The sequence below is a fragment of the Peromyscus eremicus genome, chromosome 13 (genome assembly GCF_949786415.1).
Source record: "Peromyscus eremicus chromosome 13, PerEre_H2_v1, whole genome shotgun sequence".
In the NCBI taxonomy this organism is placed as follows: Eukaryota; Metazoa; Chordata; class Mammalia; order Rodentia; family Cricetidae; genus Peromyscus; species Peromyscus eremicus.
In genome coordinates, this window is record NC_081429.1 from 39,222,263 (window position 1) to 39,248,521 (window position 26,259).

Below are 26,259 nucleotides of genomic sequence, written 5' to 3' on the forward strand. Positions count from 1 at the left end.
TTCCAGCTCTCACAAGGATGACTCCTAAAGGTTTTCTTCTCTGGAAACCCACAGCAGCAGCTTGTTCTCCTTTTGTGACTGATACCAATTAGTCACGTGACCCTGGAAGGTCCCTAGAGATGACATTTCTTTCAGTCATGTGATACTGGGGGGTCCCTAGAAGGTGACATTTCTTTCAGTTAATCAGGTGACAGGGGAAGGTCCCCAGGAGGTGGCATTTCTTTTAGTTGCACATCATATGATCTAGGTTTCCTGGAACTTTCTAAATGTCTTGAAGTGATTATATCACTATACCTTTGTGTAAAAAGTAAACTCTGCTAAAAATACTTGATTAGAGACATAAGAATATTTTGCTGGGCTAATAAATATCTGAACTGAGGCAGTTATATACTGTATATTCTATTCTTTTTTTGCCTTTTGGGAAAATAGTTTTGTTTGGTGAGACACTGTACCTCTTTCAATATTTGACAATATCCTGAATTATGTTTTATTTTATTTTTATTTTTATTTTGAGACAAGGTATGTAGCCCTTGGCTGTCCTGGAACTCACTATGTAACTCAGGTTGGCCTTGAATTCACAGAGATCCATCTGCCTCTCAAGTGATGAACTTCACACATGTATGTGTAAATGCTGTCACAGACAAGGCAGTTGGTATGAGAGCTGTACAGGGCACACTCCTGTAACCACCAATCAAGATAAGAGATGGATGTTGCTACCCGCCTCCCATCCCCACCCAGATCTTATCTAGACTTTCATCAGAGTTGTTTCTTTATAGCCTTTCCACTTCTCTGTGCGCCTACAGCCTAGCTTTGCCTTGAAACTTCCCACAAATGGGGTCAAACCTTGAGCGCTCCCACACGCCTCTCTTTGATGCACTTTGGAGATTCATTCATGCCGTTGTGGTGAGCTCGCTTCCTGCTGCACGGCGAGTCCGTCACACTCACCCTCTCTATTAGTGGACTCGGGAGTGGTTTCTAGTTCAATGCTATGATAGCATGTTTCTAAGGTCAGCACAGACCGTGAAATTATTCACCCTTTCTGTGACCTTCTCCTGGTTCTTTAGATATGCTAAACAAACCTCCCTAACTCAGTGCCTCTGTGCATCTTACCCTCTCTGCCTGGAATATTCTTTCTCTGGCTGCCTGCATGGATAGCTCTCACTTTATTCAGTTCTCTACTCAGTCATTTTTTTTTTTAATCAGACAGCGCTTCTCTGACTGCCATGTCCAGCCCCGCTCCATCCCCTCTTCCTGAACCTCTCTGTGTATTTCTTCACAGTCCTGGCTTGTCACCTGACAGAAACACACGTGCTTATCATCTGTTCCTCCCACAAGACTCTTAAGCCCGAGTCTCATCCGTTCAGTCAGCTGAACAGTGTGAACAGTTTTCTGTGAGCCCATTGACGTAGATGCCAGCCTCATCTCTCCTGTTTAGAGGCTGTTGTGAATTGGGGAAATAAATGTTCAACAACTCAGCAAATATTTATTGAGTATCTGTTGTATGCCAGGTACTATGGTAGACACTGGCAACAAACCACTGAGCAAAAAACTATGGCCAGAACCCGGTCCTCATATGCCCTCTAATGGTGCTAAGCAAAGGACACAATAGACAGTAAATATAACCAGTAAAGTAGGAATTAAGCATGCACAAGGAGACAGGGTAGAGCTGAAGGGGGAGGCATGATCACAGACGATTGGTCACAGCAGGCCTCGAGCAGGTGATGTGTAGAGGGAGAGAGTGTCTGGAGGAGACTGGGTAGGTAGATAGAGCAGCCATTACAGAGGGCTGACAGGACCTGACTGACATTTCGGGAGACTCAGTCACTCTGGCTGTTGGATTAAGAAGAGAAGAAGCGGGTTGGAGAAATGGCTCAGCTGTTAAGAAGCCTTGCTGCTTTTGCAGAGGACCTGGGCTTGGGTCCCAGCATCCACAAGGCGGCTCACAACTGTCTGTAACTCCAGTTTATGGTTTAAAGTTTAAAGATGCCCTTTTTCTGGATTCTCTGGGCACCAGATACGCATGTGGTGTAATATATACATACAGGCAAAATTAATACAGTCATACATGGCAAATTAAGAAAGAAAAAAGAATAGACTAGAAAAACAAACTCCTACAGGAGTTCTCCTGGAAGACATAAGAAGCCCTGGTTCAGTGTATTGGGGAAGGTGGGTATTTTTTGAACACAGAACCAGTAGGATTTTCTGATGAACTGGAGATAGGGGTTGAGGGACTCAGGATAGCTTTGTGTTCTCGGCCTGAGCACCGTGAAGATGGAGCAGCCATCGTGGGAGTGGGGAGCCCACGAGCAGCGAGGTCCTTGTTTGGGTCACGTTGAGCTAGTGCTGACTGTCAGACGTCAATCTTCTTTCTACCAGCCACTGCTGACCCAAGGCCCAGGATCAGAGCAGTGAGGTCACTGGAACTTCTGGCCAGCAGCCATCCAGTATGTGGGCTTTTGTGGGTCTTTTCAAAATCCTTTTCACACAGGGTCCTTGGTCCTTTACCACTGTGAGGAATCCCAGGCTTTGCCTGGAGATGGCTTTCCTGCTGACAAGCACTTTGCAGACATGTCCCCAGGCAGATTTTTTTACTTACACGTATTGAAAGTAGACTCCTGATGGTTTGGGTCTTATGCCCTGAGGTGAGATTAGGGTGAAATTCAAGACCTCCCCTTTGGGAGTGGGAGTTAGCTTCTGCGTGGGTTGTAACATCAGAGCAGCTTCTCAAATGCCTGAGGGTCATAAAATATTTATTATCAGCAGATGGTGGCCGGGGGCAAAGCGGCCGCTCTCAGTTTCTTTAGAACCTTTTAGACATGGTTACATGACGGGGGAAGGAAGCTGCTGGCTGGGAACCCCCTTCCTTCGTGTTCTCCCAGGGCTCCTGGGGCTCCTGGGTCCACTCTGAACTGGGTCCATACACCTGCCCACTTCCTGGTCTGGGGTTCACAAAGGTTCCCAAGCAGCTTTTCCTCACGTTATTTTTTTGCTCTATGCTTTTTAGCCTGGTCTCTCCTGGCTGCTTTCAGAGTAAGGTGGATGGATGTGGTTGCTGGAGTCAAGGGGCCTGCGATGACCAAGACTGGGGAGTCGGGAGCTGGCCAGACGTTATAATTCCAGCGCTCCTCAAAGAGCTCACATCTATGGTTCTTTCTGAATAGTGCTCGTGTGCGTGTGCATGTGTGTGCATGCGTGCATGCACGCATGCACATGGGTGGGTGGGTGCATGCCGGTGCATTTGGAGATCAAAGGATGTCCTTGGGTGTCATTTTCAGGAGCTGTCCATCTTTCTTGAGACAGGGTTCTTTCGCTGACTCAGAACTCACCGGTAGGCCAGGCTGGGATTACACAGGTACCCTACGGTACACACACCCACGCTGCAAAGGCAACCTCTTTTCCCACAGAGCTATGTCTCTCCAGCCCCTTGAGCATTCTTGTAAAAGTCACTGCTAGAGTAATCACTTCTTTAGAGACCTGGAGGCAGGACTCCACCTTCCCTCTGCTTGGAGGGGAGACTTATTAGTACTGAAGACCATGGCCACAGGGGTCCTGGTGAGGAGACACTGGGGTGGGACCGTTGTGGCTCTGCAGAGCTGAACAGGCTTAGGAGGGTGAGGGGGGTGCGTCACTGACACCCCTGGAGAGGCCCTGTTCTCTCAGGGCAGCACCTTTTGGTTCTTTCCTGCTTTCCATTGTCTCCTGAGTATCAGTGACTAGGCAGAGCTTGAGGCTCTTCAGGGGCTTACTTCAGAACCCCGCCCTGATTTAGGGTAACCCTAGATGTGGGGAGAACTCAGGAGGGAGCACCTGTCGGTGGACCGAGCGTGCGCGCGCGCGCAATTCAGTTCCTGTGAGATGATTGCTCTGCCTTGGGGCTAGGGGCGTTCAGTTACTGTCATGGGGTAATTGATCCCACTTAGGGGATGATCTCATCATGAAGTGGTCTGTCTGAGTGAGGCTTCAGTGTTCCTGGAATCCATGTGACTACAAGTCTAGGGGATCCTGGAAACTTCTAGGCCAGACTCCAGGGGATCCAGAGCAGGATGTTGTAAAAGCTGACAGCTGGACTCTCCACCAGTCTGGAAAATACCTTATTTATCTTATCTTCACGCTTTTGCTCTTGAAGAGGGATGAGATAGGTTAGGTAGATTCTGTGCTAATCAACTCCCGTATTACCAGTTTTTCAACAGACACTCCTTCAATGATTAACTCATCCCTGTGCAGACTGGAATAAGAGTCTGACCCGGAGTTTTAAGACAAAGGAGGCAAATGAAACCAGAAGGTAGACACACCAAGCTTTGTCCCCTCGATCTTGGCTACCCATTTGGCCAACAGGTCCAAGAGAAGGGTCAGTGCTACAAGTGCTAGTGAGCAGAGGCAGTCTCTCAGGGCTTGCTATGACACGGTTGCTCAGTGAGACCCTGTCAGGGACTCACTCAGGAAGGGTTATCAGCCTTTCCTTGGAGAAGTTTAGTTCTTTGTTTTGTTTTGTTTGTTTGTTTGGTTTTTCGAGACAGGGTTTCTCTGTGTAGTTTTGGTGCCTGTCCTGGATCTCGCTCTGTAGCCCAGGCTGGCCTCGAACTCACAGAGATCCGCCTGACTCTGCCTCCCGAGTGCTGGGACTAAAGACGTGCGCCGCCACTACCCAGCAGAAGTTTAGTTCATATCTATCAAGTGGGATGGTGCCCGTAGCCCTTCCTGTCCCGGGAGGGGTGGAATGGGAGACCCCTAGATACAAGTGCCGAGTCTGTGGTGCTGTGGTGGCTGACAGGTGGCAAGAGCTAGTTAGGCAAAGAGAACCTACTCACCGCCATCATGCTCCCTGCCGTGATGATGCTAATGGACTGAGCCTGAAATGGGTAGGCAAGCCCCCAATTAAATGCTGTCTTTTGTAAGAGTTGCCATGGTCATGGTGTCTCTTCACAGCAGTAAAACAGTGACTAAGACACATACCCCTCCTCATGTGACAGTGGGTTGTGACATCACCCCCAACCACGCAATTTTCTTATTCCTTCTTCAGTTCTCGCTCTACGACCCTTTGATCTGACCCGTCTAAGCTCGTGGGACAAAAGCCTAACACTGTCTTACGTCTGACGTCAAATTATGTGTCACCGTGTCCCTGCAGTGTGTGCGCAGGAGAGCTTGAAATGCCCCAGCCTGTGGGCACGTGAAGCCTTCTGTGTGCTGCACTTTCTTACTTTGCCTTTGCTCCTCCTTTGGGTGAAAGGCTGATGTTGTCTCCATAGAAACTCCTGAACTTCCTTCTCCTCTCATGCAGTTGGGTCACGTCTTCCTTTCTGGTCTTACGTCACCTTGTGCTGCGGATTGTGCTTACCTTACTGAATTGTGAGGGCAGAGACAGCGTCCTGTTTCCACAAACACAAAGTATTCAGGTATCAAAATCCGTGATTTTTGATCCATAGCCATGAGTGAGGGTTTGAGTGAGTGAATGGGTTCAGATTGGTGTGGAAGCTTGTGTGCACGGAGCACCAAGGCATCTATTGCCTGTCCCCTTTCATTGGCTCATCATTCTCATTCTCTCTTTCCCCCTCCCTCCCTCCCTCCCTCCCCCTCTCTTCTCTCTCTCTCTCTCTCTCTCTCTCTCTCTCTCTCCCACTCTTTCTTCCCCTCTCATTTTTTGAGGCAGAGTTTCCTCTGTGTAGCCCTGGCTAGCCTGGAACTGGCTCCATAGACCAGGCTGGACTCTCATTCACAGAGATCCATCTGCCTTTGCCTCCCGAGTGCTGGGATTAAAGGTGTACGCCACCACCGCCCAGCCTGTATGGCCCTTCTTTTAAAGATTTATTTATTATGTATACAGCATGTATGACTGCAGGTCAGAAGAGGGCACCAGATCTCATTATAGATGGTTGTGAGCCACCATGTGGTTGCTGGGAATTGAACTCGAGACCTCTGGAAGAGCAGTCAGTGCTCTTTTTTTTTTTTTTTTAAAGATTTATTTATTTATTATGTATACAGTGTTCTGTCTGCATGTATCCCTGCAGGCCAGAAGAGGGCGCCAGATCTCATTATGAATGGTTGTGAGCCACCATGTGGTTGCTGAAAATTGAACTCATGACCTCTGAAAGAGCAGCCAGTGCTCATAACCGCTGAGCCATCTCTCCAGCCCCCTCTCCCCACCCGTTGCCCTGGTTTTCCTGCGTGGGGGTCCTGGCTGTCTTTCCCAGGTCCGAGGAGTTGATTGACAGCCTGGTCTGCACCCACTCACTCTAGCCCTGGGGCACCTCTCTTGTTGGACAAGCTCTGCTGATTCCCAGTCTGGTGACAGGTTCTTGCTTTCTGTTGTGAGATTTCCTGGGTGCCAGCTTCCAGGTGTGTCATGTGTGTATGTCTTGGCAGTTACCCTCAGCCTGCCCATCATTTACTCTTATCCCCCATCCCTTCCCAGGTCCTTCTGTCTTTCTGGATGTCTTCTGTACATTTTTCACTTGCCGTACCCTTACGTTACACACTTGAAATTTGCTATCCTACGGCCACTGGGCATTCTCATTCTGCCTCAAAATAGCATCACTCTTTGTCCAGGTAAATAACTCGGAGCTCAGGGTGGGCTCGACTCCTCCCACGCCCTTGCAGCCTTCTCCCACTGAGTTCAACTTGAACACCCTACTTCTGGGGTGTGCGGTCATGGATAGCACACTTTTCACCAGCCCCACACTGTCATTCAAATCCTGCCCTCCACCGTCGTCTCTCACTTGAGTTATCTAACTTGCCTACGTATGGATCTGTGCATTCTGGTGCTAGGGATCAAGTCAGGGCCTTGCACACCTCAATCCTATCTTTTCTCCTCCCCCTTACTCCTCTTATTACACACACACACACACACACACACACACACACACACACACACACAGTATCTCTGTGTGACACAGGCTGGCCTCAAGCTTGCTCTGCAGCTCAGGCTGCCCTGAGTTTATGATTCTTTGCCTCAGCTTCCCATGTCCTAGGATTGCAGGCCTGTGCCCATGCCTAGCTCCTGTTGAATCTTCTCCTGACGTCTCTCGGGCATTTCCCACACTTAACCTGGGAAGATCTTTTTAAGATGTTGATGCTGCTCATGCCTCACTCATTACAATCCTGCCTTTGCTCATGACGAGTAACTCTACCCCAGAAAAGTGTTAGGTGCATGACCCACAGAGTCCCGTGTCTTTAGCCCTGAGCTGCCTCTCCAGCCTCCCTCAGTTTTCTGACCAGTGCTCCCTTTCTTCCAGGGTCACCACCAAGTTTCCTCATAGGCCTCCCTTGCTGGTGCCTCCTTAGAGTTTTTTTTTTTTTTTTTTTTTGGTTTTTCGAGACAGGGTTTCTCTGTGTAGCTTTGCGCCTTTCCTGGAACTCACTTGGTAGCCCAGGCTGGCCTCGAACTCACAGAGATCCGCCTGGCTCTGCCTCCCGAGTGCTGGGATTAAAGGCGTGCGCCACCACCGCCCAGCTACCTCCTTAGAGTTTTAACATGACTTCTGTATTATGCCTGCCCAATGTCCACTGCTGCTAGGGTCTTCTGGTATCCATCATAGGTATGCTCCTCACAATGCCCCCTTTACAGCACCTACCATAGTTTTTAATTATATAGCCTTGTGATCATCCAGCAAAAATTTCTCATTCTTCGTTCTAGTGAGGACCAGAGACAGGAGTCATGTCCATCTCCACAGTTTTACTGAGTCCTGTGATTAAGGTGTCATCATATTTCATACATGTTATTAGAGGAAGTGAGTAGCTCCCGTATGGGTGGCCCTGTTTGTCCTGTCCTTCAGAAGTTAACTAAGGCTACGTACGGGCATGTCCTGTGTGTGATGCTCCATCACCAGCCTCCCTGAGGCCTACCATGGGTAGACCTTGTAAAGGAAAAAAATCATGAAACAAAAGTACAAAACAAGCAACTGAACTTTCCCTCTCCGTGTGTGTGTGTGTGTGTGTGTGTGTGTGTGTGTGTGTGTGTGTGTGTGTGTGGTGTTGCATGTGTGTGTGTATAGGCATACGTACATGTATGTGGGCATGCAGGTTGTGGGTGCGAATGCATATGGAGGCCCAGCATTTATGTCAGCTCATCCTCTGTTACGCTCCCACCTTTTTTGATGAGGCAGAGTCTCTCAGTCAGGCACAGATGTGCCAGTATTATGGCTAGTCTTGCTAGCCAGCTTGCTCTAGGGATCTCCTGTCAGTGCCCTCTGAGGCTGGAATTACAGGTGGGCTACCATTCCCATGCGGCTTTCACCTCGGTTCTGGGGATTCGAACTCTGGTCCTCAGCCTGGTGCAGCAAGTGGTTTTTGTTTTTGTTTTTGTTTCACTATGTATGTATTCTTGACTGGCCTGGAACTTGCCAGGTAGATCAGGCTAGCCTCAAACTTATTGAGATAAACCTTCCTCTGCCTCGGGAGTGCTGGGATTAAAGGTGTGCGCCCCTGTCCTTGGCCCCAGTTAAAAACAAACAAATGTGGATGGGTATTTTGCCTGCTTGCATGTATTCGACTGGTACCCTTGGAAGTCAAAAAGGTTGTTGGGTCCCCTGGAACTGGAGCTACAGATGGTTGTAAGTCACCATGTGGGTGCTTGGAATTGAACCTGGGTCCTCTGGAAGAGCAGCCAATGCTCTTAACTGCTGAACCCTCTCTCCAAGCAGGAAATGTTTTAGTCCACTCGGCCATCATCCAGCCTACAACTGAAATTCTTAGTACTTATCATGCATTGATCATTGAAAGTATTTAGGTGTGTATATTTGTTGTTTAGTGTTTAAAATTTTTTCTTGAAGCTGGAGTGATGGATCAGTAGTTAGGAGCACTGGCTGCTCTTCCAGAGGACCCGGGTTCAACTCCCAGCACCCTCATGGCAGCTCATAACTATCTTAACTCTAGTTCCAGGGGGATCTGTTGCTGTCACACAGACATACACACAGGCAAAACACCAATGCACATAAAATAAAAATAAGTAAATCATATTTTTTTCTTACTTTATGAGTCTTTTGCCTCCATGTATGTCTGTGCACCACAAATGTGCCTAGTACCACAGAGGCCAGAAAAAGCATCCGATCCCCTGGAACAGGAGTTACAGATGGTTATAAGCTGCCATGTGACCAGAACCCTGGGTTCTCTGGAAAAGCAGCCAGTGCTCTTAACTACTGAGTGATTTCTCCAGCCCCAGTCTTTTGTGTGTGTGTGTGTGTGTGTGTGTGTGTGTGTGTGGTGTGTGTGTGTGTGTGTGTGTGTGTGTGTGGTGTGTGTGTGTGTGTGTGTGTGTGTGTGTGTGTTGCTAGGAACTGCACCCATGGCCTAGCACATGCTAGGTAAGTACTCTCCCATTGTGCTATAGTGTCAGTCACACTTCAAGTTTATTCTGTGTCTGTGACCTCAAAGCCAGTAAAAGTTCATCTCTTCATGTTGATTTTTGGTTGGGATGCCTGGTGTTGAATTTCATACTTAGCTTAGTAATTGCTTCTTGTCTCTATATGTGATTATATCCGTTTTCTAATGTTTTTATTATTTATTCCTTACCTATTTTATTTTATGTATTCTTGGTTTGGGAGGACAGAGTCTCCTTGTGTAGTCCAGGTTGGCCTTGAATATGTGAGATTGTCCTGCTTTGCCTCCCAAGTGCGGGTATCACAGGCGTGGGCCGCCCCACCTGGCTGGTTTATGGTATTTAAAACAGTGCACTAGTACAGGTCAGAGTTGACCTTGTAGAGTTGGTTCTCTCCTATGTGTAAATTCTAGGGGTTGAACTCTGGACATCACACTTGACACAAGACCTTTATTTGCTGATCCACATTGTCATCCCGTCTTGGCTATTTTTAAAGTGATTAACTTCTGGGCAGTGGTGGCACACGCCTTTAATCCTAGCAGTCGGGAGGCAGAGGCAGGTGGATCTTTGAGCTTGTGGCCAGCCTGGTCCCAGGACAGCCAAGGCTACACAGAGAAACCCTGTCTCAAAAAAAAAAAAAAAACCAAAAATAAATAAATAAGAAATTAATTAATTAATTTTGTTAATATTGTGTTTACACTTAATTATTAACAATAATAACTTAGATCCTTTTTGTTATAATTTACGTGTTTTCATTTATATTGTAAAATATACATATGTGATATATAACATGTTGTACATATTTAAGGTATATAATATATAATACATGCATATAACAAAATCTTTATGCTTGCTTTCTTTATTTCACAGTGGTAACAATCCGTATTCCTCATTTGGAGCAACTCTAGACAGGGATGATGAGAAGAATTTATGGAGCATGCCTCATGATGTGTCCCACACAGAGGCGGATGATGACAGGATCTTGTACAATCTGATAGTCATTCGTAATCAGCAGACCAAAGACTCGGAGGTAAGCACCTTTTGACATCTCACTATGTACAGCGGATACTAGATAGTAATTGCTATGATGGGGCTGGGGCGGAGCTTGGGTTTGTCAGTGGAGTGCCGTTGTGCAGACACAAGGACCCAAGTTTGATATCCTAGAACTCGTATAAAAAAGCTGGGCATGGCAGCACATGCCTATAATCTCAGTGCTGGGGAGGCCGAGACACAGGAGGATCCCTGGGTCAGCCAGTCTAGCTGAATCAGTGAGCTCCAGGTTCATCGGGAGGCCCTGTCTCTAAAGGTCAGGTGGAAGGCTGGAGAGATGGCTCAGGGGTCAAACGTTTGCTCTGTAAACCTGTTGACTCGAGTTGGGATCCACAGAACCCAAATAAAAGTCAGCTGCACTGTCACATGAGTCTGTAATCCTAGCACGCCCCTACTGGGAGATGGCAGGCAGAGGCAGGAGAATTGCCAGAAGCCCACTCGTGTGCCAGCTAGCCTGGAGTACACAGCAACGAACAGCGAGAAAGACCTTGTTTCAAACAAGGTAGAAGCAAGGACTGATGCCAGAGGTTGTCCTCCGACCTACAGACACACACACACTTTGGCACATGTGTGAGTGTACTCACGTATGCCCACACATACAGGGATAACGACCCTGTCTCAAAAACAGACAAACAAACCAAAAGAAGACCATCTGGGTTGAAAGAATGAAGCATTGACTACATGGTCAGATGGTCAGGCTGATCTTGAACTCTTGAACTCAAGAAATCTTTCTGCCTCATCTTATTCGATAGTAGAGACTCAGCCTATAGGTAAGTTGTGTGAAATGAAAGGCAAATAAATATCTTAGCAGTGTGCATTAGTATTTGTTAATTATGGTTGGTGTTGATAGACTTGCTTGATACCATGATGGGACTTGTTTTTCATGTTTATTGTAACAGTATTGTAGATGTAACCGTCTTTTTAAATAAGAAACACAGAGCCGATTCAGAGATGAAAGCCAAGAGGTCAGAGCAATAGCTAAGAGCTGAGATTAAAAACCTTACCCTTCTTGCCGCTGCTGTCCTACCTCTCCGTAAGAGAGCTACTTCCTGTGTGTTTGTGCTTTTTATTGACTTTCTATTCTGCCTTTTCATTGGTTGTACACCTAACCACATGACCTCCTCATCACTGCCCATCTGTACAGACCTCCAGGTCTTCTATGGTTGGTATTGAGATTAAAGGCGTGTGTCTCCAATGCTCGCTGTATCCTTGAACACACAGAGATCTGCCTAGCTCTCTCTCCCAAGAGCTGGGATTAAAGGCGTGCACCACCACTGCCCAGTTTCTGCGATGGCTTCCTATTAGCTCTGACCCCCGGGCAACTTTATTTATTAACATACAAATAAAATCACATTTCAGTACAATTAAATATCACCATACAGTATAAATTACATGTAAGACAATGTTGTTGAAGAACAGTGAGGATGATTTGAAACCTTAAATCATTCATCTCTTCTTATCTTTCCAGTTGTTTAACAAGCCACAGTTAGATAATTCAGATTGAAATGTGAAGGGTGGTTTGTGTTACCACTAGTTCTGAGTTAGTGAGACCTGAATCAATGGTTTTGTGTGTGTGTGTGTGTGTATATTAGGATGCCCTTGTAACAACTCAATGAAGTAAGAACCGCTATTGCTCCCATTTTAAGCAGCTTACCCAGGGCCACATACCTGTTAATTTTAAAGCCAGGATTTGAATCTGGGCTTTATGAGTCCCAAGACATAATAAATAAGGTGGGGAGGAACACACCTCACCAGTGATTAATTTCAGACTTAGATCAGGTTTCAGAGAGCGTTAACGAAGTCGACCCTCAGCCTGCGTATGATTTGTTGAAGTCAGTGAGTAGGAAAGACGTTTTGGAGAGTGGGTGGAGCACCATGCTTAGTGAGGGGCTGGTGACCACATTTCAAGAAGGTTTTCTCAGCTTAGGATTTTCCACGGTGACCGATGCTGCTCACCATTTGCCAAGTTCCACCAACAGCTCTCTGAGGACTTGGTACTTAATTTTGAAGTGCTGGGACTAAGTCCAGGATCCTGAACTTGTGAGGCCGGTGTTCTGCCACTGATCTGTGTCCCCAGTTCAGATGTGATACATTGGATTAAGAAAATACATGTTAAATGTCAGATCATTCTCAGAAACACTTTTTAAGTATTTTTTAAGGCACAATGGATGATAGATATTCTGTGCTTACTTTTAAGTAATTCATGATAAAAAAAATGTATGCAGTTGTCATGACAGGAACCTGCCAACTTGTCACTCAGGCAATATTTACATATTAACAGGTGCCACGTGGTCACCAGATGCTTGTGTGGATGGAATACTGTAGAAACCACATCAGGCCAAACCTCAGGGGAACAGCTAAATATTATTAGTATATATATTTTTTTAATTACAAAGACAAAAATCATAATATCAGGACTAGGTTCTGGCACTGTGTTGCCAGGCATAGCACACAGCTCCTGTCATGTTTAAAATAGTCTCTGGCCTTCCTTGGAGCTATTTCTAGTGCTGGATCATACACTCAGGATATCATGTCCTTAATCCGAAGAGAAACAGCAGAGTGGAGTCGAGTGGGATATTTGCAAGGAGAAAAGAGAGGAGGGGCTGAACTGATCTCAGACCAGCTGCGTGGAGGATTGTTGAAGCACCTGGAGTTTTGGATGTTCGAGCTGGGCTCTGCATTACCACCCCAGCCTCACCCTTTCAGGGTCACCTGATTGCCCCCAAATGGGTGAGCATTGGCTGGTGTTGGAGATAGGACTGCAAGTTCACACCAACCAAGAAGGAGTAAAATAACAGTGGGAAGTTTAAGCAGTTCTCCAGATAACTCTGCTTCTTCCAAATGCCTTTAGTTTGGAGATCCAAAGAATTGAATTACGGAATAAGTCTTTTTGTTGGTTTGTTTGTTTGTTTGTTTGAAGTGCTGGGGATCAACCTAGGGCCTTGTTGACCTTTCATCCAACCTGAGCAGATCTTGTCTGCTGGATCTGGGATTTGAGGGCTTGAAAGAATGGGGCAGACTACAGTCCAATGCTGTAGACAACATTACTTCAGTTTCTGTGGACTTTTATACACGATTGAAACAAAGAAAGCAATGATCCAAGGCAGGTTGTTTGAGTTCAGAAAAACATGTAAATAAACGCCGGTAAGCACATATTAAATATTGACAGAGTAGCCCTTTTCCAGAACTTTCTCAGGACAAATCAATGTAAGCACAGTTGCCTGGCACATACTATGGATTCTGTCTGGGGAAGCAGGAAAGCAAGGCAGAAGGCTGTATCCAGATTCAGGGCACACTGACCAGATTGGATTCTATAGCTATGTTCTGACATCTAACAAAAATAAACATGTCTAATAAATCGAATGTAAATGTTTAACACAGGAGGCAAGAAATCACATCCAAGAACAGTCCAGTGAACAAAATGCCCCTGAGGTAAAAGGCCCTCTGCCTTTTCTCCTGGGGCCTCTCTCACGGTTCCTCAAGGCATTGTTCACCATGCCTCAGTCTTTTGTCCGTGTTCCGACAGGCCTTTTGCAAGTAAGCGCTCTAAGACTAAGCCAAGTCCTTGTCCCCAATACTTTGCTAGTAAGCATTTGGACTTAGGTGACCTAGAGGGGGATTCAAGAAGCATAGGATCTTGAATTCAAGCGCTAGGGATCTTGCCCTGTTTTCTACTGTTAGTGTTCATGAAGTACTGTGTTGTGTGCTAAGCGGTGTGTGTGCGCAGCATGCTGTCTTGACAAGTACTGAGTTCTTGGAAGCTTAGGAAGGAGGAGTTTCAACAGGTTTGCCCAGGAAGCTTTGAGTCATCTCAGATGTTGGAGGAAATGGGTGGGGTGACTGGGGTCCCAGCTCAGGCCTGTGTGACCCACAAACCTGTCTGCCTAGAATCACTCTTCTGGGCTGGGTGCGGTGGCACACGCCTTTAGTTCCAGCACTTGGGAGGCAGAGGCAGGTGGATCTCTGAGTGTGAGGCCAGCCTGGTCTACAGAGTGAATCACAGGACAGCCAGGGCTACACAGAGAAACCCTGTCTTCAAACAAACAAACAAACAAACAAATAAACAAACAAAACAACAACAAAAATCAAAACCAAAACCAAACCAAAACAACAACAACAACAACAACAACAACAACAAAACAAACCCCACTCTTCTGGTTTCTCCAGTAAGTTTGGGAAAATCTTCTCGGCCACCTCTTGACTTACTGCCTTCAGAAGACAGTGGCATCTCTGTGTGTGCTTGTTTCCAGGGACACACCCTTTACAGGAGAATCACAGAGTGACAACTTTGGTGATTGTGGGCTATGCCGGTGACATGCCCTTGGGGTTGTGGCATATTCTGGATAGTGCAGTCCACCAAACTGTACCAGATCACATTCTGCTTATCTGCCTTACTATCCCTTTAAAAGGTGTAGCTGTTTCCAGAGGTCAACATCAACATACCCAGCATGTTTTACTTTACACATCTGTGTAAGCCATGTCAGCCAGCAGACTTGAGGCCATAAATGGTGGCAAGTGAGATGTGAGCCGGGGGCAGGGACTTCATTAGATGCATTGTAGCATGCTTACTGTTGAAGATCATGGGCTTTGGAATCACACAGCTTTGAGGGTAAGCGATGTATTGTCACCGTGTTCTAATTAGATGACCCGATTCAACCTTAGGGTGACTACACTATTTGTTTTCAAGTTTGGGTCATAGTCACCAACTATTAAACTAGAAGGAAAGAGGCTGTTTGATAATACCTAGTATATGTGGCCAAAAAAATAAATTGAGACTTTCCTGGACAAGCTGAGATATATACCTTTCTTTTTCTTTCTTCACTTTATTTTTTTTTTTTCAATTGTGGTAAAATATATATAACATAAAATTTACCATTTAATTATTGTTTTCTTTTTAAATATGTATGTATATTTGAGTGTATGTAATTTGAGTGTCCCTGTGGAGGCCAAATGACAACCCCAGGTGCTAGTCTTCATGTACTGTCCACCTTGGCTTTTGATACATGGTCTCCCGCTGGCCTGGAACTAACAAGACTAGACAGGGTGGATCACAAGCCGTTGGATCTGCCTGTCCCCACTCACCCAGCACTTGGATTACAAGCATCTGCCGCCATTCCTGGCTTAAAATTCTTTCCTTTCATTTGTTTATCTTTTTTTTGGGGCGTGGGGTGGGGAATGCTGCATGTGCACAATGCGTGTGGGGAGGACAACTTGTAAGAGTTGGTTCTCTCCTCCGCCTCCTGACTGCTGATATCACAGGCATGTACAAAATACCCTGATATTTTGTGTTGTTAAAAACACGGGGGCTGGAGAGATGGCTCAGTGGTTAAGAGCACTGGCAGCTCTTCCAGAGGTCCTGAGTTCAGTTCCCAGCAACCATGTGGTGATTCCCAACCATCTGTAATGAAATTTGGTGCCCTTCTCTGGTGTGCAGGCATACATGCAGGCAGAATGTTGTATACATAATAAATAAATAAACACCCCTCCCCCCAACAACAACAACAACAAAAAACCAAAGCAAAACAAAACAAAACAAAACAAAAAACCCAGAACACTAGCTGGCAGTGGTGGTACACGCCTTTAATCCCAGCACTCGGGAGGCAGAGGCAGGTGGATCTCTGTGAGTTTGAGACAACAACAACAACAACAACAACAACAACAACAACAAAACCCCACTCTTCTACAGAGCGAGTTCCAGGACACAGAGAAATCCTGTCTCAAAACAAACAACAACAACAACAAAACAAAAGCCCACAAAAACCACACACACACATACACACACACACAAAAAAAACCCAAAAAAACCCAGAACATTTGTGGAAGTCACAGGACAACTTGTTGGAGTGGGTTTGGGGATCGAACTCAGGTCATTAGTTTTGGCAGGAAGCAGACATCTACTGAGACATCTCACCAGCCTGTGCCTGCTTTTGTTTACATTATTCCTGGAGACTGAACTCAGGTCCTTACACTTGCCAGGCAGGCAGACATTTTACAGCTGTGGTGGTTAGAATCAAAATGACCCCCATAGGCTCACGGGGTGGCACTATTAGGAGGTGTGGCCTTGTTGGAGGAAGTGTGTCACTGTGGGCGTGGCCTTTGAGGTCTCAGATGCTCAAGCCAAGCCCACTGTGGCAGTCTCTCTTCCCTCTGCCTGTGGATCCAGATGTAGGGCTCTCAGCTCCTTCTCCAGCACCGTGTCTGCCCGCGTGCCACCATGCTTCCCGCCATGATGACAATGGGCTGAACCTCTGAACTGTAAGCCAGCCCCAATGAAATGTTTTCCTTTTTAAGAGTTGCCATGGTCATGATGTCTCTTCGCAGCAACAGAAACCCTAACTGAGACACCAACTTCTCTGTCTCCCAGCTCATCTTTAAACTTCCTTGAATATTCTCTTTAGCAGCATTAAGGACATTCATAGTCTTTGGTAGCCATTCCACTGTCTCCAAAAGTTCTTCAACTCTGTTCCCATTCAACAGTGACTAGTAATTCCCTTCTTCCCTCAGCCCCTTTCTAGAAATACTCCCTATAAATTTGTCTATTTTTAGCACCATAGGCAAGCACAGGAATCCAAATGATACCTGTTCACATGCACAGTATGGCACATGCAACCTCCACCCCCCCCAAAAAAGATGAAAGAAATGAAAAAAAAAATCAGACAATATATTCTGATTGAAAGAAAATTTTTAATGCTATATTTTTATTTCATGTGCATTGGTGTTTTGCATATGTGTCTGTGTGAAGGAGTCGGATCCCCTGGAACTGGCATTACAGACAGATGTGAGCTGCTATGTGAGTGCTGGAAATTGAACCCAGGTCCCCTGGAAGAGCAGCCAGTGCTCTTATGGGCTGAGTCATCTCTCCAGCCACAAAAGGAAAAAAAAATTTTAAAAATCAAAGGTTGTGGCAGATGCTTGTAATCCGGTGAGTGGGGACAGCAGGCTGTAGGCTGGGAGTCCAGCTAGTCTAGTCTAGTTAGTTCCAGGCCAGCGAGAGACCATGTATCAAAAACCAAGGTGGACAGTGTAAGCATTACAGCTTAGATGGAAAGGTATCCTGGCAGCTGGGAGCCAAGGAATACCGCAAAGTCACCACACAACAAACCTCACACGAGATTTATTGGGAGGGAAAAAACCAGGAGGGTGGCTGCCTCTGCTTGGGAGAGAAACAGCAGCAAACCGAACAGGATACAGGGCTTATATATAGTTTCTTAGGAGGGTGGTGGAACTTTTCAGGGTGGATATTGGTGGGATTTCATGTCCATAGATTGGGCTTTTTACTCCATAGGGTGGGGGCTGGGTCCAGCAGTTAGGGCAGTTAGAGTATTCTGTGGGTGGAGCCTGACAGCTAGATGTCCTGGGGCAGGGCTCTGGCCGCTTGTGTGGCTTGAAGGGCTTATAGAAGAGTAATGCACCTGGGGTCTTCAATCAATATCATCCATGCTGTAGCAAGTATAAGGTTTTCTTTCTTCCTGAAGTCTGAGTAAGACTACATTCTCTGCTGGAGAGAGGAGCTGCTATGGAAATCCCCGCCAACACTGGATACCTCCTTAACCTTGGAGTCAATCAGTAATGCATTGCATGTCTCCCAAGTTGATCCGTTTTCACGTACATGTAAGTGTAGATGCAGTTGACGCTGTGAACTAATCAAACCCATTCAGTATGGGCATTTGGGATGGAACCCGAGAGGTGGAATTTGTCAGGGTTTCCCTCCATCCGCCTTCCCCGGGAAGGAAATGGAAAGGGCAGAAAACCTCGAGCCTTTTGTACCTGAATTCTGTGTCTTGGGCCATGCATGAGGAGGATGTAATGGCTTGATCGATTTCCCTTACTGTTCTTTTGTTCTTTCTTTTCTTTTTTTTTTTTGTTCTTTATTTTTGCTTTGATTTCTTTATTTCTTTTATTACCTTTATTATTTGGATGGTGTGTGTTGTGTGTGTGTGTGTGTGTGTGTGTGTGTGTGTGTGTGTGTGTGTAACAGCTTTCAGGAATTGGTTCTCGACTTCCACTAAGTGAATCCCAGGGATTGAACTCAGGTCATCAGGTTTGTGAGCAAGCCCTTTTACCTGCTGGGTTATTTCAATAGGCTTTGTCACTTTTTTCTTTTGGAGACTGTGTCTTTTTTATGTAGTCCAGGCTGGCCTAAAAATCTCTTAAAGAGCTTAAGCCAGCCCTGGACCTTTCTGCCTCAGCCTCCCGAGTGCTAGGATTAAAAGGCATGTGCCACCATCCCTGTTCTACTGTTCTTGAGGCTCTGTCCTCCTTGGCTCTGTCTCCTGAACCTGCAGGAAGGTTTGTGGAAGTGGTTAATGTACTCACAAGTACCGACAGCTCTGTGAAATAGGCCGGACTATCTGGGCAGAGGCTAGCCAACTTCCTCCATACCAAACGCTTCACATCCCTGCAGCAGGTTGCCACGCCTCTGTGGTGTAGTATTTGTGATAAGGAAGACCACTTCTTTATTGGCAGGTACCAAGCAATTTGCTAGTAAGATTTCTCTTTCTTCCCGCACTCCAATTTACATAAACCAGATGGGGTTGAGAAGAAACTAAAACTATAAACCTGTCTTTAAAGTCTTATTTTAAAAACAAACAGTCCAGCCTGGTGGTGCATGCCTTTAATCCTAGCAGTTGAGAGGCAGAGGCAGACAGATCTCTGAGTTCTGAGTTCCAGGACAGCCAGAACTGTTATGCAGAGAAACCCTGTCTTAAACCAAACAGCAAAACCCCAAACAAAACAAAAAACTCAACAAACCAACCAACCAACAACTAGTTGACCACTTACACATTTGAAACACTGAGGAGTACTATCAAGCTAAGTTTCCAGTGACCTTAGCATTAGCTTTGGTTGTCCTGAGAACCACTGAGGGCATCAGGATGCCTGCCTGTCTGCCTGCAGTAGGGATGGATGCCATACAAGGCTTCTCACAGCTGTCTTAAGGAATAAACGAACTTTATTTCAAAAGAGCAAATGAGTAAGAGAAACGAAGAGCTTAATGGACGTTTCTTAATATTGTCCGGGGAGAAATGGGCTTCGATCAGTGTCGATTATAGATCGGGGAAGGGATGGTAATGGGGCTGTCCACCCAGGGCAGAGGACTTCAGAAAACCCCAGTGTGTGACTTCTACTTGAAAAGTACCTAAGATATCATATGTAGGGGAGTTGTGACAATGTGACGGTTGTTTCCATGTCCCAAAGGAGCTGTTGTGTCTGTTTATCAGTTCATCTTGTTAAAAATGCTAGGGATGGTTTGATTTAAAATTAGTGCTCCCGAGTCTCTTCCTCAATTGTGTTTCTTCTTATTTGTATGTTTTTTGAGATCTTACTATATCTTACTATATAGCCTTGACTGGTCTGAAACTTGTTATGTAGACCAGGCCTGTCTTTGCCTCCCAGGTTCTGGGATTAAAAGCATGTACCACTGTGTCTGGCCATCTTATTTTATTTATTTATTTACTTTTGTTTGTTTGTTTGTTTGCTTGTTTTCGAGATTGTTTCTCTGTGTGGCCCTGGCTGTTCTGGAACTCGCTTTGTAGACCAGGGTGGCTTCAAACTCAGAGATCCGCCTGCCTCTGCCTCCTGAGTGCTGGGAGTTCACAGGCGTGCGCCACCACTGCCGGCTACCTTATTTTATTTTCACTTTCATTGTTTTGTTGTGCTTAATAGCAAAGTATTATGTTCTGTGTCAAAGTGTCTGGGCTGCAATGTACAGGTGTTTGGTCAGATGTTCTGGGGACTGGCAACATAGCTTTGTGTGCAAGCTTGAGGACCTGAGTTCAGAGCCCCAGCTCCGGAATTTAAAAGCTGGGTGTGGTGGTGTGTGCCTGTGAGCTCGGCAGTGAGGAGACAGAGATAGAGCATCCCTAGAGCTCAGTGGCCAGCCTCTACCTGTACGCGTTCACTGATCTCTGGGTTTGTGGACAGGCCATGCCCAGCTTGTATGTGGTGATGAGGATCTAGACTCAGTACCTCCTGCGGGTACAGCAAGCTCTTTATCCTCTGAGCCATCTTCCCAGCCCGTAATCACATGGCTTTGCAAAGTAAAAATCTGTCCAATGAACGTACAGGTTAGTGTATCATATCACAAATAGCCGAACTAGTAGGTGGTATGCAGCTTGACGAGCAAGGAGGTCGGACTTATGGGTACTTCTGGGAAAGGTAGTTTTGTTTGATTGCTAGATGGATAGGTATGATTATCTCATAGATGCTGCTACACAGTGGAGACTTTTGTATTCCTTTGGCTTTATCATTTTCTGTTTAGACACATTGCAGGCATGTTACTTTGTATTCATAGACTTAATTATATTTAAATACAACTCTAAACCATTTTGCTTTGTTTCACTGTAGGTTCTCTGGAAAAGGGCAGGGGAAGAGGGAGGGTATGTGTTTAGGAGTGGCCAGAGCAGGCTTTGTGGAATTCCTCCAAAGTGGACTAGTTTGAGAGTGCGTGAAACCGTCAGTCACCTTTGTCTTTGCCGTGTGACATCAGTCTCCTGAAGCCGGGTCCTTTACTCTTTCCCACACCATCCAGAGCTTCATTGTTGCCTTTTCCCCACTGTGCCCTTGTAAACATTCCTGCCCCGACTCCTGCCCTTTGTTGGTCTTGCTCCTATCAGAATAAATAAATTGGCTCTTAATCGCGTGGAACCCTTGAGAGCCCTGGGTACTGACGCACTGGGACTTCCTGATGTCATTTTGACTCAGCCGCGCGGGGTCGCGGGAGGGTTCTGAAGAGCACTCCACAAGAGCTGCATGACTTGTTTGCCGGCTTTGATTACACCTGTGTGGGGACTAGAGGTTGAGGAGCGGGTGGAGACCTGCTCCTCAGCCCTCAGATCCCGGGGTGCTGGGGACGGGAGCATCTGGGTCCGGGGTCGTTCCTCTCTGTGGTTGTGCAGTTTAAGAGGCAGGCCGTGTAGGTGCAGTCTCGAGAAATAATTGTCAAGTTTAATTACGGGTCAGGTGAGGAAAAGTCACACCCCAGCCCCCCTCCCCCCCTTTTTTTCTTCACTAGTTTAATGTCATCATTGTTATCAAAGCACTTGGGGCGATTTTCTGTAGACCCGAATTAAGATGACTTTAGTTCCTTCCTCCCCAAACAGTGTGTTTTGTTGTGGTCGGCTGCCAGCGTGCCGGAAGTGTGCGTTGGGGCCACAGGGTGCTAGTACTGCCTGTGCAGGGTCTGAGAACCGGGAGATCTACCACCGTTGATGGTTACCTAGACCCACGTACCTGGCCAGCCATCCCAGAGGGCTGAGGTGGAGGCATCCTTTTCTATAGCCGCTGCATCGCATCTTTCTTGCAATTCAGCTTCATTTTTTCCACCGTGTTTTTTTTCTTTTTTTTTTCTTTTTTTCTTTTTTTTTTGGATAGCTTCAGTTGACCGAACCAGAGGAAAAAAAATGAAAATAGGTGTTAAAGATGTGGCTACAAGTCTGTTGCATTGTGGTTTGTGGCTGAATCTAGCCATCCCTTGGGGGGCGTGGCCTTCTTCGCTATTTGGTCTCTTTCCCAGTAATTGTGTAAACTTTGGGGGCTCTAGGGAGCTCTAGGAATGGGGTGGGGGTGGCAGCAGCTCCCAGAAAAGACGACTGGGGACTATGGACTGGGTAGGGGTCCAGTGTTTCAATCCAGGCCGAGCAGTCTGCAAAACTAAATAGAAAAATAAACGTCATGGCCCACGGCTCTGCTTCCCCAGGCAGAAGTTTGGAAGGACTGGGTTATATGTAGGGATTGAAGCAGACCCTTTGAAGCAGGAGTGTCCTACCCTACTTTGTGTGTGGATGAAAAAGGACTGTCCTTTGCATGCCCAACCATCCCCTTTAAAGAATTCTCTAGTCAGACATCCTGCAGGGTGTTTATCATGTTATCCTCTGTCTCTCTTTGGTTAGCTCATTATAAAGCGTGGTTCTCCCAACAAGTACTACAACCCTGCTTTTTTTTTTCCTTCTCAGCTTTCCACCCATTTGAATGTCCATTTTCTCTGTGTAGGCTCAGCTCAACTGGGAGTTTAAATAAAGCAGATATTAGGAAGAATTCAACTGAGGTGTGTGTGCGGGCTCACACGCGTGTGCACGCACGTGCACAAAAATGAATTTAACCAGCTCACCATTTTTTTTTTTTTTTCGAGACAGGGTTTCTCTGTGTAGTTTTGATGCCTCTCCTGGAACTCACTCTGTAGTCCAGGCTGGCCTTGAACTCACAGAGATCCGCCTGGCTCTGCCTCCCGAGTGCTGGGATTAAAGGCGTACACCACCACCCCCCGGCCGCAATTTTTTTTTTTTAACCTAAGCATTCATTTAAACATTTTTTTTCCCATTTATTTATTTACTGGGTGGGGGAGGGGCCTCACTGTGAGCACCATGGCGCGCGTGTGGAGGTCAGAGGGCAATCACAGGAGTCGGTTCTCTTTTTCCGCCAGATGGGTGCTATGGATTAAACTCACGTTGTGACCCTTGGCAGCAAGTAAGTGCGTTTACCCAACTGGAGCATCTCACTAGCCCCAAAGCATTCATCTTTAAAAATGTAAACATCTTTATTAACTGATTTTGTTATTTGATACTCTCATACATGTGGACACATCTATAATATGTTCTGATTGCTTTCCCCTCCACCCTCCCTTTTCCCAGTCCGTGACTTCATGATTTTGTTTTGTGACCCACAGTTTAATTGGGGCTGTTTGTGTGACCATTGGGGTGGAATTATCTATTGAGACCTGGTGGGATCATGGGTGCTTACATAATCGAAGGCAACGAATCTGCCTGACTCTAATGCTACCAGATAGTTGAACCAGTGAGTGCCAAGGCCCTCTGACTGTTGAGGAACCCATCCTCATGTATACCCTGTGCAGGTATCCAAAGCTGCGGACTTTGTGGTTGGGATAGCTGGGCTTTGCCCTAAAGATGTTATCTTACGGCCTCTCTTGTTATTTTTTTCAGCCCTTACATTCTTTCTGCCCCTCTTTTCTGCAGTGCTCCCCGAGCCTGAGAGAGGGTGGTATGCGTGACTTAGGTAGGGCTGGCTGAATTGTTTTATCTAGTTGTTCTTTATCAATAAAAACCTGGGAGTCAGATGTTGGGGTAAGAACCTGAAAGATCAGAGAAGTGGCAGTGAAGTGATCTGTCTGTCTGTCTGTCTGTCTCAATCCCAAAGGGCCTAGACTCTCTCCAAGCCCTGCCCTACTACTTCTTGTGTCTCTCTATCTGTCCTTAGTCCTCCCAAACCTCTATGGCTAATTTTGATCAGCTAGCTCTGCCCTCTGATTCAAAGCAAACTTTATTGGCAGTCTCGGGACTGTCAGTATTCCACCAAAATACCCCACAACGTAGGGCTGCCTCTTCGCAGTTTTGAGAGAGGAAACTGAACTCCTCTGTATTCATATGTGAACAGCCTGATCTGCTCAGTGCTCTCTTGCTAGGCTTCCAGACACACCAAGGGTACAGTTGCCATGGCGTAGGGACTTCCTTGGATTAAAGTTGAAACAGCTTCACCACCTTCTGAACCCTGCCAGAAGCTTGGGGTCCAGGACTCCCTGGGATGGAGACAAAGTCCGGAGGCTGGAGGCCATGGCGCTGAACTCAGACACTTCACATTAGCATCTGACAGGTCTCTGAGGTGACCAGGGAAGACTGTGGGCAGCTCGGGGATGCCCAGAATGCCTTTCCCATCTGATAGGCAATGCGGGGAATTTGAGAACTGGTGCTGTCCCTCCCTGGGCAGATCCCTGGTTGGTGCCGAAACACGGTCCTTTATCCCACTCACGCCACCTGCTTCTCTGCCCTAGTTTCTAAAGGGTAGTTCGTGTATCTTCTGTTTCTGCTGCTTCCCCGCTCCTTTTCACTCTCGTAGCTGCGAAGCTACATAAAACCACCAGGAAAGGAGCGGGCAGAGCCCCTGCTCAGTTCATTCATCCTTTCCTTTATTCCCCTTTGGTCCAGGACATTTTCACCTTTGTCTGTCCCCATCTTTCTGTGACCTTCTCATCTGTCACATGGTGAAAACCTGGTCACTCAGAGAGCATCAGATTCCCTGATGTGGGTGCTGGGGGCTGGACTCAGGTCCCTGGAAAGAGGAGGAGGCACTCTTTCTTACCTGCTCCGCTGTCTCCCCAGCCCCATTCGCTGCTCACTTCAACCGCTGGCATCTCTTACCTGTTCAAAGTGATGCTTTGGCTGCATGGAAACTAGTAGGCGTGCCTACTGAAGCATCTCAGAGTGACGCTTTCCCTGTGTACCCCTCCTTCCAAGCGTGGGGGTCCGTTCGCACGGTTGCTTTTGCAGCCAGTTGGAGACGCTGACGCTATGCTTGCGGCCCGATAATCCACATTCCCCGCCTCGTTCTGTTTCCTGTCGCCAAACAGAATATCTGAGGTTTGGTAATGAGCAGAAGAAAGACTTTTATTTTGGCTCATGGCTTGGGGACGGAGGGGAGTCTAAGAACGTGGCACCGATGGGGGCCTTGAGCCGCTCCGACTCACAGCGCATAGCGGAATGGCAAGTGGGCGGTTTTAGGAGAAACAACACACGAGGGACTCGCTCACTGTACACGAACCCTCTCTAACTGTAGTGGTTTTGAACGAAGTGTCCTCCACAGTCTCGGTTCCCATTTGGTGGTGCTGTTTGGGGAGGTTTAAGTGGTCTAGCCTTGCTGGAGGGAGTGCATCACCCGGGGGAGTTTTGAGAGTATATGGCTGTAGCTTCTCCTTATTTCCGGTTCACCCTCTTTCCGCTTTGAACTCACCACTGAGGGTATGACCTCTCAGCTTCATGCTCCTCCCGCCGTACCTCCCCACCATGATGGACTCTTGTTCCTCTGGAACCATAAGCTCTGCCTTATGTATGCTGCCTTGGTCGTGGCATCCTCTCCCAGTAACAGAAAGGTAACGAATACACGGATGCGGCCCTTTGAGATCTCTGTTAATCCTTTCGGGAGAGTGGAGCTCTTATGACATGACCACTTCTCCAAGGTCCCATCACATCCAGAGCTATTACATTAGCAATTAAATTTCAACGCAGCTTTCGGTGGAACAAACCCATAGCACGGGCAACGAGCTTCTTACAGAGTGCTTTCGCTCATATCCTGAGCTTTACAACCTGAGTATTTTTGACTTTATAATGGATGAACAGAAGGCACGGAGGTTCTGTGGTTTGCTAGTAAAGAATGGGAATGGGCTCAGATCCAAAGCCCGTGCCCCATGCAGCGTTGCTCTGCATTGAAGGCTGTGAGGTTCAGTAAGAAACTTTTGCCCTGGAGGCCTTGTTTTAAAGGAGAAAACTCACACTTCGCAGACGGATTTGCGACACTTTGATTTCACTGGCTATGTTAGCTCACTGTGGCTGCTGTACAAAGTTCCATGATCTGGGTGTTTTTGTTTTTGTTTTTCCCCCAGACAAGGTTTCTCTATGTAGCCCTGGCTGTCCTGGAACTCACTCTGTAGACCAGGCTGGCCTTGAACTCACAGAGATCCACCTGCCTCTGCCTCCCGAGGGCTGGGAATAAAGGTGTGCGCCAACACCACCCAGCCGAACTCGGTTTTAATGACAGAAATGTATTCTGCTGGTGATCTGTAGGCCCCAAGTCTGAGATCAAAGGCTGCTTTTTTTTCTGAGGGCTCTGAAAGAGGATCTGTCCCAGGATCCTCTCCTAGACAGACATGTTATACGTCATCCCATCCCGTGTCTTCACATCACCTCTGTGTGCTGATCCGTGTCTCTGCTTCCTTTTCTTACGTGGATATGGTTTCCTTGGAATAGGACCCTCCCGTATGACCACGTTCCTGTTTAATTACTTCTGCAAAGACATTGTCTTCTAATAAGGCCACATTGTAGGATACTGGGAGTTGAGATGTCAACATATGAACCTTGAGGAGACACAATTCAACCCTTGATGGTGAGCATGCCAGT

General features: G+C 46.7%; 1 protein-coding gene across 8 annotated transcripts in view; it reads left to right on the forward strand.

The window, feature by feature from the left end:
- Mreg (melanoregulin) overlaps nt 1-26,259 on the forward strand; it is a 68,781-nt gene that overhangs the window by 20,272 nt on the left and 22,250 nt on the right. For 6 of the 8 annotated variants that reach the window (XM_059278162.1, XM_059278158.1, XM_059278157.1 and 3 more), the window contains one exon: nt 10,181-10,340. In XM_059278162.1, the coding sequence (XP_059134145.1) occupies nt 10,248-10,340 (93 nt within the window). In that variant the 5' untranslated portion in view covers nt 10,181-10,247. Of the gene's footprint in view, nt 1-4,179; nt 4,283-5,290; nt 5,394-10,180; nt 10,341-26,259 lie in introns of those variants that run through there. The other 2 variants (XM_059278159.1, XM_059278161.1) reach the window with 2 other exon arrangements.